Source organism: Drosophila subpulchrella, chromosome 3R (genome assembly GCF_014743375.2).
Source record: "Drosophila subpulchrella strain 33 F10 #4 breed RU33 chromosome 3R, RU_Dsub_v1.1 Primary Assembly, whole genome shotgun sequence".
NCBI classification, from domain to species: domain Eukaryota; kingdom Metazoa; phylum Arthropoda; class Insecta; order Diptera; family Drosophilidae; genus Drosophila; species Drosophila subpulchrella.
This window is the reverse complement of record NC_050609.1, coordinates 17637616-17650552: the sequence shown is the minus strand read 5'-3', so window position 1 is coordinate 17650552 and position 12937 is coordinate 17637616. Positions and strand designations below refer to the sequence as shown.

General features: G+C 49.1%; 6 protein-coding genes across 7 annotated transcripts; 3 read left to right on the top strand and 3 right to left on the bottom strand.

Annotated features, from left to right (window-relative positions):
- Window positions 1-65: 65 nt before the first annotated feature.
- Window positions 66-2562, top strand: LOC119545662 (protein claret segregational). Its single transcript, XM_037851389.1, has 3 exons — window positions 66-418; window positions 479-1122; window positions 1183-2562. Exons 1-3 carry the CDS (start codon window positions 190-192, stop codon window positions 2440-2442), a joined length of 2133 nt encoding a protein of 710 aa, XP_037707317.1. The 5' UTR covers window positions 66-189; the 3' UTR covers window positions 2443-2562.
- Window positions 2477-3657, bottom strand: LOC119545665 (3'(2'),5'-bisphosphate nucleotidase 1). The gene is made up of 2 exons (XM_037851391.1): window positions 3166-3657; window positions 2477-3102 (listed from the first exon to the last, which is right to left on the bottom strand). The coding sequence occupies exons 1-2, from the start codon at window positions 3542-3544 to the stop codon at window positions 2558-2560; spliced, it is 924 nt and encodes a 307-aa protein (XP_037707319.1). The 5' UTR covers window positions 3545-3657; the 3' UTR covers window positions 2477-2557.
- Window positions 3658-3990: 333 nt separating this feature from the next.
- LOC119545641 (electron transfer flavoprotein subunit beta) lies at window positions 3991-5278 on the top strand. Of its 2 annotated transcripts, XM_037851355.1 has the most exons (4): window positions 3991-4083; window positions 4145-4198; window positions 4326-5057; window positions 5123-5278. In XM_037851355.1, the coding sequence occupies exons 2-3, from the start codon at window positions 4148-4150 to the stop codon at window positions 5034-5036; spliced, it is 762 nt and encodes a 253-aa protein (XP_037707283.1). In that variant the 5' UTR covers window positions 3991-4083; window positions 4145-4147; the 3' UTR covers window positions 5037-5057; window positions 5123-5278. The 2 variants fall into 2 exon arrangements, with proteins under 2 accessions (XP_037707283.1, XP_037707282.1); XM_037851354.1 differs by having other exon boundaries at window positions 4326-5262.
- A 116-nt stretch (window positions 5279-5394) lies between these two features.
- On the bottom strand, window positions 5395-7257 carry LOC119545637 (caspase). Its single transcript, XM_037851348.1, has one exon. The coding sequence runs from the start codon at window positions 7040-7042 to the stop codon at window positions 6032-6034; it is 1011 nt and encodes a 336-aa protein (XP_037707276.1). The 5' UTR covers window positions 7043-7257; the 3' UTR covers window positions 5395-6031.
- A 635-nt stretch (window positions 7258-7892) lies between these two features.
- LOC119563543 lies at window positions 7893-11807 on the top strand. The gene is made up of 8 exons (XM_037877028.1): window positions 7893-8108; window positions 8218-8310; window positions 8670-9263; window positions 9325-9663; window positions 9727-9933; window positions 9998-10539; window positions 10601-10676; window positions 10740-11807. The coding sequence occupies exons 1-8, from the start codon at window positions 7947-7949 to the stop codon at window positions 11649-11651; spliced, it is 2925 nt and encodes a 974-aa protein (XP_037732956.1). The 5' UTR covers window positions 7893-7946; the 3' UTR covers window positions 11652-11807.
- On the bottom strand, window positions 11682-12907 carry LOC119545638 (D-beta-hydroxybutyrate dehydrogenase, mitochondrial). The gene is made up of 2 exons (XM_037851349.1): window positions 12756-12907; window positions 11682-12692 (listed from the first exon to the last, which is right to left on the bottom strand). Exons 1-2 carry the CDS (start codon window positions 12869-12871, stop codon window positions 11804-11806), a joined length of 1005 nt encoding a protein of 334 aa, XP_037707277.1. The 5' UTR covers window positions 12872-12907; the 3' UTR covers window positions 11682-11803.
- Window positions 12908-12937: the final 30 nt, after the last annotated feature.

Genomic DNA, 12937 nt, shown 5'->3' with positions numbered 1-12937 from the left:
AGCCAGGTGGCAACTCCGGCTGGCCCAGTCCAAAACGGTCATACTTTCCCAGTGCATCCCTACAATCGAAAATAACGGCGGGAATCGGAGGCGTCGCTTGTCTGAGTATCAACAATCAGAAATTATTTAATAAACGCAATTGCAAGGCGGTGGACGATCGGGAAATAATCTCTTAAATATAGTGTTACAATGGAATCCCGATTGCCGAAGCCGTCGTCCCTCAAGAGACCGCAGATGCCGGTAAAAACTATACTGCCCACAGATCGCATTCGCGCAGGAGGCACTGCAGGATTTGGAGGAGCTGCTGGCGCCAGTGCCTTCAATGTCAACCAGACGTACTGCGGGAACTTGCTGCCTCCCTTGTCCAGGGACCTCAACAATTTTCCCCAGATGCTGGAGGGCCGCGCAGGAGCAGGAGGTGAGTAAAGCAAGCCCTTTATAAGGATTTGCCCCTAATCCTCTGCTCGTCGTTTACCAGTTCGTGCTGCCTCGCCGGAACCCATGAAGATGGGCAATCGGGCCAAGCTTAGACGCAGTCGGAGCGCCTGCGACATTAACGAGATGCGCGGAAACAAACGCACAGCTGCTGCTCCTAGTTTGCCCAGCATTCCCAGCAAAGTCTCCCGCCTGGGCAGCACTTTGACTGCTCCCGGCCAGCGACCTGGGCGTCCGGCGACCTCCGCAACAGCCAGTGCTTCCACGGCTGCCAAGAGACCAGCAGTAACACGTCCTGCTCCTCGAGCTGCTGCGCCAGCAGCCACCAAAAAACCCACTGGAGGAGGGGCATCCGCATCCGCAGGAGGCTCTTCTGCAGCCCCGGCCAAGCGTATCGCACCCTACGACTTCAAGGCCCGCTTCCATGATCTTCTAGAGAAGCACAAGGCGCTGAAAACCAAGTACGAGAAGCAAACGGAGGACATGGGCGAGCTGGAGTCCATGCCCACGCAACTGGAGGAGGCGCAGAACAAGCTCTACGAGACGGAGACCTCGCTGAAGAACACGCTGACCGACAACGAGTGTCTCCAGCGGCAAGTGAAGCAGCATACGAAGAATATAGAGACGATCACTTCGTCGCTGGGCAGGACTAAAGAGGAGCTCTCCGAGCTACAGGCAATACACGAGGTGAGTCTTTAACTAAAACAAACTCTTGAAGAAATGCTTTTAATAAATGGTAATTTGCAGAAAGTAAAAACAGAGCATGCTGCTTTGAGCAAAGAAGTAGTGCATCTGCGCCAGCGCACCGAGGAACTGCTGCGCAGCAATGAGCAGCAGGCCGCCGAGCTGGAGACTTGTAAGGAGCAGCTCTTCCAGTCGAACATGGAGCGCAAGGAGCTGCACAACACGGTGATGGATCTGCGCGGCAACATCCGGGTCTTCTGTCGAATACGACCGCCGCTGGATTCCGAGGAGAACCGCATGTGCTGCACCTGGACGTACCACGACGAGGCCACGGTTGAGCTGCAGAGTATCGATGCGCAGGCCAAGAGCAAGATGGGCCAACAGATCTTCTCCTTCGACCAGGTCTTCCATCCGCTCTCCTCGCAGTCGGACATCTTCGAAATGGTCTCACCGCTCATCCAATCGGCTCTGGATGGCTACAACATTTGCATATTTGCTTACGGACAAACGGGCAGTGGCAAGACCTACACGATGGACGGAGTGCCGGATAGTGTGGGTGTTATTCCACGCACGGTTGACCTCCTCTTCGACTCCATCCGGGGCTATCGCAATCTGGGCTGGGAGTACGAGATCAAGGCCACCTTCCTGGAGATCTACAACGAGGTGCTGTACGATCTGCTGAGCAACGAGCAGAAGGACATGGAGATAAGGATGGCCAAGAACAACAAGAACGATATCTATGTGTCCAACATAACAGAGGAGACTGTCCTGGATCCCAATCATCTGCGCCAACTGATGCACACGGCCAAGATGAACAGAGCCACGGCCTCAACGGCTGGCAACGAGCGCTCCTCCCGCTCCCATGCTGTTACCAAGCTGGAGCTGATAGGTCGCCATGCGGAGAAGCAGGAGATCTCGGTGGGATCCATAAATCTGGTAGATTTGGCCGGGTCTGAATCTCCCAAGACCAGCACCCGCATGACCGAGACAAAGAACATCAATCGCTCGCTCTCGGAACTCACCAACGTGATCCTGGCGCTGCTGCAGAAACAGGATCACATTCCGTACCGGAACTCCAAGCTGACTCACCTCTTGATGCCCTCGCTGGGCGGCAACTCAAAGACCCTTATGTTCATCAATGTTTCGCCGTTCCAGGACTGTTTCCAAGAGTCGGTGAAATCCCTGCGCTTCGCCGCCTCAGTAAACTCCTGTAAAATGACCAAGGCCAAGCGGAATCGCTACCTCAACAGTTCGGTGGCCAACAACAGTGCGGTGGCCAACAACAGCACACAGAGCAACAGCAGCGGCAGTTTCGATAGATAAATAAATAATTGAGTCTTGTTCCCAATTGTAACAATTTCCTAATTTTCTAACCTGTTATTGCTTAATTTATGAGTTTACTTTTAGTGGAAAAACAAAACTAATAAAGTGCTGGAATTCAAAGCTTGGCTCCTACTGCTGCGCGCACCTCGGCGGGAATCTTCTGCACCAGTTCGGCATGATTCTGTCCCAGGCTTGCCAGCACTCCCTGGCGATTCACGTGTTCCACATCCGCATTGTAGGCATAGTGCTCGCCGTTGATGTTGGTAAGAAAGCCGCCCTGGGCTTCTAAAACGGCTTCGGGTGCGCATGTGTCCCACTTCTTGCATCCCGGGGTGGCGAAGACGTAGGCGTGCGCCTTCCCCTCCAACAACTGGAGCACCTTGAAGCCGGCTCCTCCGACTTTCAGCACCTCGGTGGATGCAAATGCATTTAGAGCCTGCTGGTGCAGGGCATTGGAATGGGACCGAGTGGTGGTTATGATGAACTGGCCAGGTGGAGCGGGCACCGCTGTAAATCCTCCCGTGCCCAGACCTTTAAGGCCCCAAATGGTGCGACCAAGCTCGCCGTCGGGTTGCTTAAAGAAGGGCTGATGGATGATGCCGCCCACAGCTGAATCCTTGACAGCTATACCGATCAGCACGGTCACATGCTCCACATGTCCTGCGGGAAAAGAAATGGGTTTGCTATAAGATCAAGACTATTGTAGGGATCTGTAGATCCTACCCTGAGTGTACTCCGCTGTGCCGTCCAGGGGATCCACCCAAATGACAAAGTCCTCCGGCTTGGCGTCCTTCCACTCCGCCGGGCAGTTTTGTTGCAGGAATCCCTCATCCAGCTCGTTTACCAGCCAGTCATCGCAAACATTCAGGTCGGATCCACCTTCCTCGCCAATAATCTTCACGGTGGGGAACTTTTTGGTCAAAGAGGCAATGATGCACCGCTGGGCAGAGCGATCTGCCTCCGTCTGTGGGTCGTTCTTTCCCTTGTCCACTATGCCCAGGTCGCCTTTCTTGAGCACATCCCGGATGATTCCTCCTGCCCGCTTGGCCGTGCTTATCGAGGATGCCATAACGCGCATTATCACCGGAGCAGTCGCAGCCATCGTTATCTTGTTTGATTGGGGATGAATAGAGATTTGATGTGGGAGATCTATTATAAGATTTGGAATGGGATGTTTTTGCCGCTGCGGAGAAATGATTGTGGTGAAAGTTTAACAGCTGATTGCGGCTAGAGGCTAGAGAGGAGCAACAGCCGCCAATTCTTTAATGTAATGAGTAAAGTTACCGATTAATACCTTAAATTATTTATCTAATATAATATTTCATGGGCTAAAAAAAATATTCTTTTTAAGCCCACCGAGATTATCTAAACCTCGAGAAATTAAGCTAACATAATTTTTGATTTTACGATTATAGTTATAATTTTTAAAAGTACTTATGTCCTAAAACTTTTTTATCTTTTTATATTTACTAAAGACTTGTTGCTTTCCACAATTATTTAAATTAAATTTATCAGTACTTTCTAGCTTTTTATAGCTATAAATTATTTTAGCCGCGTCTGGCAACGCTGTCGGCACACAAGACCTTTGGACCACCCGCTCCCCCGCCGCCCACAAATCAGTTCATTTCCATCTTGAAAAAGGTACGCTCTTGAAATTAATAAAAATCAAGCTATTTACTAAATATTAGCAATTAATTTACAGAAAATGGCGCGTGTTTTGGTTGGAGTAAAGCGTGTGATCGACTACGCCGTCAAGGTGAGTCCAGAAATCGCCTGTTGCGCATCTTCATCCATCTTTTTTATCACTTGTTGCGCTTTGTTTTGCGTAATCGCCTTAATTAGAGGGCAATTAAAGTAATTCCCGATATATTCCCAATGACCAGGTGCGCGTCAAGCCCGACAAGACGGGCGTGGTCACCCAGGGCGTGAAGCACTCGATGAATCCCTTCGACGAGATCGCCGTTGAGGAGGCAGTGAAGCTGAAGGAGAAGAAGCTGGCCGAGGAGGTCATCGCCGTCTCCGTGGGTCCTGCCCAGTCCCAGGAGGTGATCCGCACAGCCCTGGCCATGGGCGCCGATCGTGGCATACACGTAGAGATCCCAGCAGCCGAGTATGAGCTCCTGCAGCCCATCCACGTGTCCAAGATACTGGCCAAACTGGCGCTGGACGAGAAGGCCGACCTGGTGATCCTGGGCAAGCAGGCCATCGACGATGATGCCAACCAGACGGCCCAGATGACCGCCGCTGTCCTGGACTGGCCACAGGGCACCTTCTGCAACAAGATCGAGAAGACCGATGCCGGTCTGACCATCACCCGTGAGATTGACGGCGGTCTGGAGACGATCAAGACCAAGATACCCGCTGTCCTGAGTGCCGATCTCCGGCTGAACACTCCTCGCTACGCAACGTTGCCAAACATCATGAAGGCCAAGAAGAAGCCTTTGAAGAAGGTCACGGCCAAGGATCTCGGCGTGGACACCACTCCCCGCATCGAGGTCATCTCCGTGGAGGATCCTCCAGTGCGCCAGGCCGGAGCCACCGTGGCCGATGTGGATGCCCTGGTGGCCAAGCTGAAGGAGGGCGGCCACATCTAGATCCTCCTCAACTAGCAAATTGTGAGCGCAAATTCTACGTTTTTAATTAGTTGAAGTTATCTATCAGAAACGTGCATTTATCCCAGCCTCCGATCGTCGGATCTGCTGACAGGCTTTAAATTCTACCCATCCCCCGTGTGCTTTAAGTGAAATCTAAATTGGAATTTATTTTCATTGTGTCCAGCTGTAAGAATAAAGTGATTGTAAGCTCTGAAATTGTAAAAAACAGGGTCAGCCAATGACTCGTTTCGTCTATTTTTCTCTCCGGATGATGCCTTTTCAGGAAATCCCGATCCCGCTCAACTTGATGCCCAAAAAAAAGACGACGAGGTCAACACCCAATGGTCATTGATTTTTCATTGTTTTCAATCGTATTTATTAGCGGTAAACTTGAAAGGAAAACATTTGCTAATGTGTATTATATAAGAGTACAAATGGTATAGAGAGATAGTATATGTTTGTTCATAAAATTCTCAACTAAAGGCTAAAATCGTTTGCTTTTTGTTTTGGACGATCATGACACACATGCTTATAATATAAAGATATTTATGTGTATAAACATTTAAAAAAGGAGAGTAAATGGTCTAAGATATAGAAAAGGGTGGGTCGACTTTCCTGATTGAGAACTGAAGGGACGATAATATTGTATAGATTCAAATTGGAATTTTGAATTTTGAGATCAAATTAGTCAAGTTTAAAATGCAAAATTGTTGGCCAAAAAAACCCTTAGATTACTTAGTTATATTAATCTACCCACCCTAATATACAGACGGGCAAATGCGACAATAATAAATGCCAATTGATAGATACTTTGTGCTTAAATAAAAGAAACAGTGGCAGTGGAACCGTACGCGTCAAGCACTTGGCCAGGGTATAAAAAGTGTTTTATAAAAATATGCTGCTAAGGCCGATAGCCGGGGTAGTTTTTATCTTAATTGCGACTTGGTTTATCACACACCTCGCCGTAGCCAGCGCCCAATCCATACCATTAGCCATCAAACCCGTCCGGCCGGCACCAACTGCTTGTCGCTGAAACGCAGAATGCGCGTCAGCATGGTGGTGATGCAGGGGATCTGCTTCTGCTGGTGCATCTCCGGTGTGTCCGGGGTGCAGGACTCAAAGTCGACGGCCACCCGCTGGCACACGAAGGTGAGCAGGGTCAGGATGTCCAGGCGCTTGCCATTGGCCGCCAGCTCGGCGCACAGACTCTGCATAAACCAGCTACCGCGGGTGGTGTTGCGCCACGAATAGAATCCCGGAACGGTGGAGTAGGCAATCAGGAAGTCGGCGTGCACCGGAATCTTGTAGCTCATCGAGGAGTCGCCATCCGTTTCCGTCTGGCCACGCTGCATGGTCACCCCACCGTCCAATCGATCGCCCTGGCAGGCCTGAATAAAGAACAACTTGGGTTTTCCGGCCAACGAAGGACAATGATTGGCCGTGAAGAAGCTCCAGATGTTCTCCAGCTTGTACTGCATATCCTTGGCGTAGATGTAGCCCATCTCGCCGTGCGACAAGATGGCAACCAGGATGCAGTCGCTGTCGCCATGATTCTGTGTGGCAGCATACTCAATTGTTCTCATAATATCCTTGTAGCGGGAGTCCTTGTACACGGTGACCTCGAAATCTAGCTGCTTGAGCACTCGCGTGAGATTCTCACAGTCCACATTGGTTCCTGCCCGGGATTTCAGTGTGGGCACTTCGAAGTGCTCATGGTTGAAGATCAATGCCATTCCCCGATTCTTGTGCCGCATATTGTACTCGGCTGCATGGCGATCGGTGACCATTTTGGCCACATTCTTGCGGTAGCTCGACGAGGGTGAGCTGTACCCGTTGGCCAGCTGCCCGATGGCTCCGGTGCCATAGGGATGCGATGAAGATCCTGTGGCCAGTCCGCTGCTGCCCGAACCAACGGATCCCAGGGCATCCGTGTGATCAAGGGGATTACTATCCACCCTTATTCCCACCTGATCGCCGGATTCTCCATTGTTCCTGCTGGCGTCCATGGTGAAATTACCTCCTTGAGCCTGCGAAAACTGATGAGTCACAAGCACTTCGAAACTGGTTTTCCTTTGAATTCGGGGAAAACTGATCTTCACGACTTTGGCTAATTTGTTTAGTTTTGGGGAAGTCCGTGTTTACGTGCAACAAAGACAACTAGTTATTAACTAATTATTTTTAATGGCTTTGCTTTATTCGTGAGTTTAGTATTACCATTACAGGCAGTTGAAAAATACCAAAAAGCGCCTGATTTAGGGATGAGACTTCCAAGTCGTGTCACGACATTACAAAATGGTATACAAATGAAATAAATTAAATTAAATTAAGCAAATATAAGATGTTTTAACGGTTTTTTTCTCAAGAAATTTTTTTATTTGGTCCTAATTAATAGTAATCAGGACCCCAAACAACATTGGATGTCGGAACTTATCGTAATTAGATCCCAGTTTTATAATATAGCTCACTTAAGGGGAGTACGTTCTAAGCAATAGTAAATAAATGATGGCAGACAAGTACCTTATATTTATAAGTTATAAAAAGTATTCTTGTGGAATTATTGTAGGCCGAAAACAAGAAAGGGTTATTGTGAAATTTTTATAAGCCTAACCACAAGAACTTCCATTATAGAAACTTAAACTTGTAATCTTGCTTTTATTGTTAAAACAATTGGAACATCAAGTTTCTCCCAGTGTATAAGCACCCTTATTTGAAATAAAATCTTGTTTCCTTTTTCGTCCTTTGTTTGCACTCGCGTGAGACCGCAGTTACAATTTCAAAAAACGCAGTTATATACCGATGAATACTGCAAAATACCGTCCACCTCACGGGCACACCCTTAGAACGGTTTGAGACGCACTGTTAAAAATTGTTGAATTGTTCCATTTTGTTTAAAAATTAAGAAAATTGCCAATGATCTGGACGCCAGAGCATGTGGAAATCCACCTTGATCTTCTCAAAACCTCCACCGATCGGACCGTGATTTACAAATGTCTCGTGAAGCTCCGCACCGACCTTGTGAAGGACAAAAATGGAATTGTTTTATTTCGCACTGCTGGGGGCGTTCACATCATGGTGGGTTTGAGAGTCACCACGCTCATGGTGGTTTGGCAGCCATTGCCTTGCACAACATTGGATCGTAATTCAAATCGATTTTTAAATGATATTTAATTGCGTCTTCCAGGTGCGGCTGATCACCAAGCTGAATGAAAAGATCATGGAGGTGGTTCTGAGCATACTGGGAAACTGCTGCACGGACGAACAAGCCTGCATAGAGGTAAGAAATTTGGAAAAAACAAAACAAGGTTTTTTAAAAATAACGTATTTTCAAACTTTTATTAAAAGTTAATTATTTAATGTTTAGAAAAATTAACAAGATTTGATATACAATTTAGAATCAAAAAATAAATTTAACTTTTAACTGTAACATTTTTTTAAAACCCTTTCCTTAAAAACCTTTTTCTTAAAAACCTTATATTTTGAAAGACTGTACAATCCCTTATATAGATTTATTCTCATTGGTTGAAACAACTTAAATTTTTAAACCTTAAACTATACATTCTTGAATGTTTTAAAAATCCCCTATATCAACTCGCATATTTATTCTTATTGGTTTACAAAATTCCCCCTTTACAGGCCGTCGAGTGCAAGGTGATTCCCCCACTGGTGACCATTCTGAAGACCATACCCAATCCCGTGATCCAATGCCGCGCCTGCCGGCTGCTAGGGAACCTGGCCAAAAGCAAGAAGGCCTCCCAGTATCTCAACGTGCACTATGCGGCCATTGCCCCGGCTATCTGCCACATCATCGAGTCCACCAGTGCGGTGCAGACCCGCATCATGGCCTTCCGCGTCTGTCGTTTCCTCCTGGCCAGCAGCCAGTTCCTGAAGCACTTCCTCGTGGCCAATGGATTCCTACAGCTGATGCGCATCTTTCTGGCCGTGATGAAGAACGAGGAGGCGCCCAAGGAGTCCGTTCCGGACATTGAGGTGTCCACGCTGATTGGCCTGAAGAGGAATCAGCACCGCGAGAAGTATTTCGAAGAGGTGGCCAGGAACTTGGAGGGCGTACGTAGTGACATCTTCGACTACCAGATGCTGAAAAACTCCACGAGGAACTGTGACTATGCGTTGCCCAAGGAAAACGAGGCGGCCGTTGAGTTGGCCCTCGAGATTTTAAAGTGTCTGGTCTTGATATCAGCCCAGCAGATTGGAATGAAAGCTTGGGAGGTGAGTCTACCACATCCCTAGAAGATCATACCTAATGTATATATATTTCTATATTTACCAGTCCATTTCCCGCAACACCTCGTTGGCTTCGATTGTGTGCTTCGTTAAGGAAGACGGCGATCAGCGGGCATCCGCTTTGAAAATCCTTTCCAACTTCTGCAAGGATCCCTGCGCCTTCTATATGCTGAGCACGGCGGATGCCATAGTGGCTGCCTGTGAGATGCTCATGGCCGTTAACATGGCAAAGCCACTTAACGAGAGCGAGAGCCGCCACTGCATTAATATCATATTAACCCTATCCACGGATGCCTGTAGTCGCTCAAAGATCCGTAGATGTGGAGCTCTGCGCAAGCTGGTGGCCATGATTCGGGACTCCAATTCCCAGAGCGAACGTTCTTCGGTGGGTTTCCTTGGTTTAATTGTTTAAGACCATCTTAAGATAGTCATCTCTTTTACCCAACAGCTTTTGCACATTCTTAACAACTTCCAATATGACAACTTGAGCATGGAACTTTTGCTTTACGAAGGACTTGTGCCCATGCTGGTGAGGGAATTGAACGATTACCTGACCAGCGATGATGACCATCACAAACGTCGTCGGGAGGAGAGATTGCAAGGTGGCAAAAAGAGGAAACTGACGGATCCCACAACGCCAGAGACGCTAAGCAAGGTACTTTCTTAGAATTCTACACTACTTATAGCAGCTATTAATTTATTTTATTTATTATAAAAAGTTCTCAAGAACCCACGAGGCCTTAGGCTCGGACTTTGACTCGCCGAGCAGTTCACCGAGGTCTTATCGCACAACCAGTCCCTGCAGTTCGCGCAGCATGTCGCCGGTGTGCAAAGATCTGCTGACGAATGATGACGACGACAACTATTCACCGGCCTGCAGTGATGATGATGAAGATGAGGATGACAGCACAAATACTGCGGATACTAGGGAACGGCGCATAGCCGCCAATCGCGCCCAGACTTCTAATGTCCTAGACATATTGAAACTAATCGATGAGGGCAGCGAACCCATAGATGATCCGCTGTCCGACAAAGAAGATCTCGAGGAACTCAGCTCGGATGTGCCGCCCAAACTAGCCCAGTTCCGAAATCAAGCTGGCGACACCATCGACATTATCGAGAATCTTATCTACCGCATCACGCTGATGGTGAACAAGCGGGTGGAGCTGGGAAAGCCGGAAACGCTGGATACTCTCATAAGGGCGCTCAACCTATTCGGGGCTAACAATAATTTCGCAAGTGCTCTGACAAATATATTACTGTGAGTTGAAATGGTAACTGATAGATGTTATATATTCAAATAATATATTATGCCATTTCAGGGAGAGCCAGTTCTTTGCCCAGATTATAAAGCATGGCGTGGTCCATCAATTGTATCAGCTTACCAAGGTGGAGGAGGTAATTTTGCACCGTTCTGAGTAATATCTACTGCATTATTAATAAACCCTCTCCCCTTTTTAGATGCGAAAAGATGGCTTCGCCTTTTTAGAGACCCTCACCAACGTTGGGGAATCCAATTATGGCAAGGAGGAGCTGGTGCGTCTCCTGCGCTGCGATGATGTAAAGGCCCAGCAGAGAGCCGCAATATCGGTGGCCTACATCATCAAGAGTCATCGATTGCTCTACCAGTTCCTCTTTGACGGCAATGCGCTGAACCTGCTCTTCGATCTGATGCTGCGCAAAAAGACCGACGATCACTATGCAGATGAGGCGGTGGATGCAGTGACTTCGATGGCTCGGTATACCCTGGGCATTGTGTTACCAGTGGCTGAGCCCGCGGAGAGCACTGCAGGGATTTGCAGCCAGAAGCTAAGTGAGTTCGCTCCACTGCACGATAACTGCGACATGCGATTCCTGGTTGGTGGAGGCGGGGATTCCACCGTGACCATTGGCTTTAACAAGCAGCTGCTTTGTGAGACCAGCGAGGTGTTCAACAAGATGCTCAACAGTGACTTCCGCGAGGGTCACCACGGCGAAATTCAGCTGCAGGATTACACAGCCAGCGGATTGCGCTACTTTCTGCATTTAATCGTGTGCCAGGAGCGGCACCTTTTGGAACCGGATTACCCTGCCCTCCTGCAGGCCTTCGAGATGTCCCGGGTATACATCATGCCCGAGATGGAGGAGATACTGCAGCAACGACTCATCCAGTTCCTGGACTCCCACAACTGCCTGCGCCTGCTGGAATGGGCGCTGAAGAACTACCACGCCGAGCTGACGGAGACGGCCATCAGCTACTATCTCTGCTCCTCGCTGCCGGCGCAGGAGAAGCTCCAGCTGTTCCGGGCGGCAGAGGACTCCACATATGCCAGCGAGTGGTTCCAGCTGCTCAACGATGCGGTGTTCGAGCGTTGCCGCAGCACTGGCTACTAAGCACCACCACCCAGTTGCGTTCTGTGATCGTCTTTTCCGCCGCTTTCCATTCCCTGGATTCAGCTCGATTTATTTGCTATTTGCCACAGCCCTTAGCCAAGTATTCCAATGTGCTACAATGTATATTTAAAATGTATAGACTACGTATTAACCTAACTCTTCTGCCTGTTTGTGGACGCGTAGGTGGGCATGGCGCAGAAGCGCAGGGTGAGCCAATCAACCAGCGGAGTGGGACAGATGGCAAAGAGCCAGCGGTAGAGGCGATATCTGCGGGGTTCCTCGATGTACAAGGCCAGAGGTTGGGAACTGGTCAGGGCATCTTTGAACTTGGCCAGCAGCGACTCGTTCTTCAGGCGATTGGGTGGCTTGAAACCACTAAGAACCTTTAGATAGCCATTAAATGCCTCGAAGTAGGTGTCGTACAGAGCATGTTGCTCCTGGCTGAAGGCCTCGCGCATCTTCTGCGCATGCTGCTGCTGCCTGGCTGCAATGTTGCTGTCCAGGACAAAGGATCCCGGTATGAAGTTCACCACCTCCATGCCATACTGCTGCAGTTCCACCCGCAGGGCATCCGTCCAGAAGCGAAGGGCTGCCTTGGAGGCGGCATAGGGACCAAGAGCGGGAAGAGCCTGCAGCCCACAGTGGCTGGTCACGTTGATGATCCTGCCCTGCTGCTGGCGGAGCAGGGGCAGCAGTTCCCGGGTCAGTCTCATGGTGCCCAGCAGGTTGCAGTTGATCTGGGCCTCAATCTGTTCGGGCAACTGCCACTCGAATTCGCCAAAGCACATAACGCCTGCATTGTTTATGAGGGCTGTTAACCGATGGCTCGAATCCTTGGCCAGTATATCCCTGAGTTGCTGATGCACCCGCCGAATGGAATCGGGTTCTAGGAGATCCAGTTCCAAAGTGTGCATTCTGATCAGGCCATCCTTGGATGAGTTTAGAGCCTGCAATAGCTTGGCTCCATCGGATTTGAGATTGTGACAGCAGGAAACCACTGTCATGTGCAGAGATTCGTGGCAGTAAACGGCCATGGAGTGGCTAACCAAAAAGAGATCGGCCAGTTAGTATAAGCCATTTATTCCAGGTTCATTTACCCCTCACCCCAATCCCGAATCGCATCCCGTGATGACCACCACATGTCGGCTATCGACCTTCAGCTGGCTCCTACCCAATCCCAGTGTGCGTCCCAGGGCGCGAAGAAGTTGACTACCGCTCATATCGCCTGTGCTCGAGTAACTGACACAAAGATCCGATTTACGACTGCACCGAAAATAACAGATCCA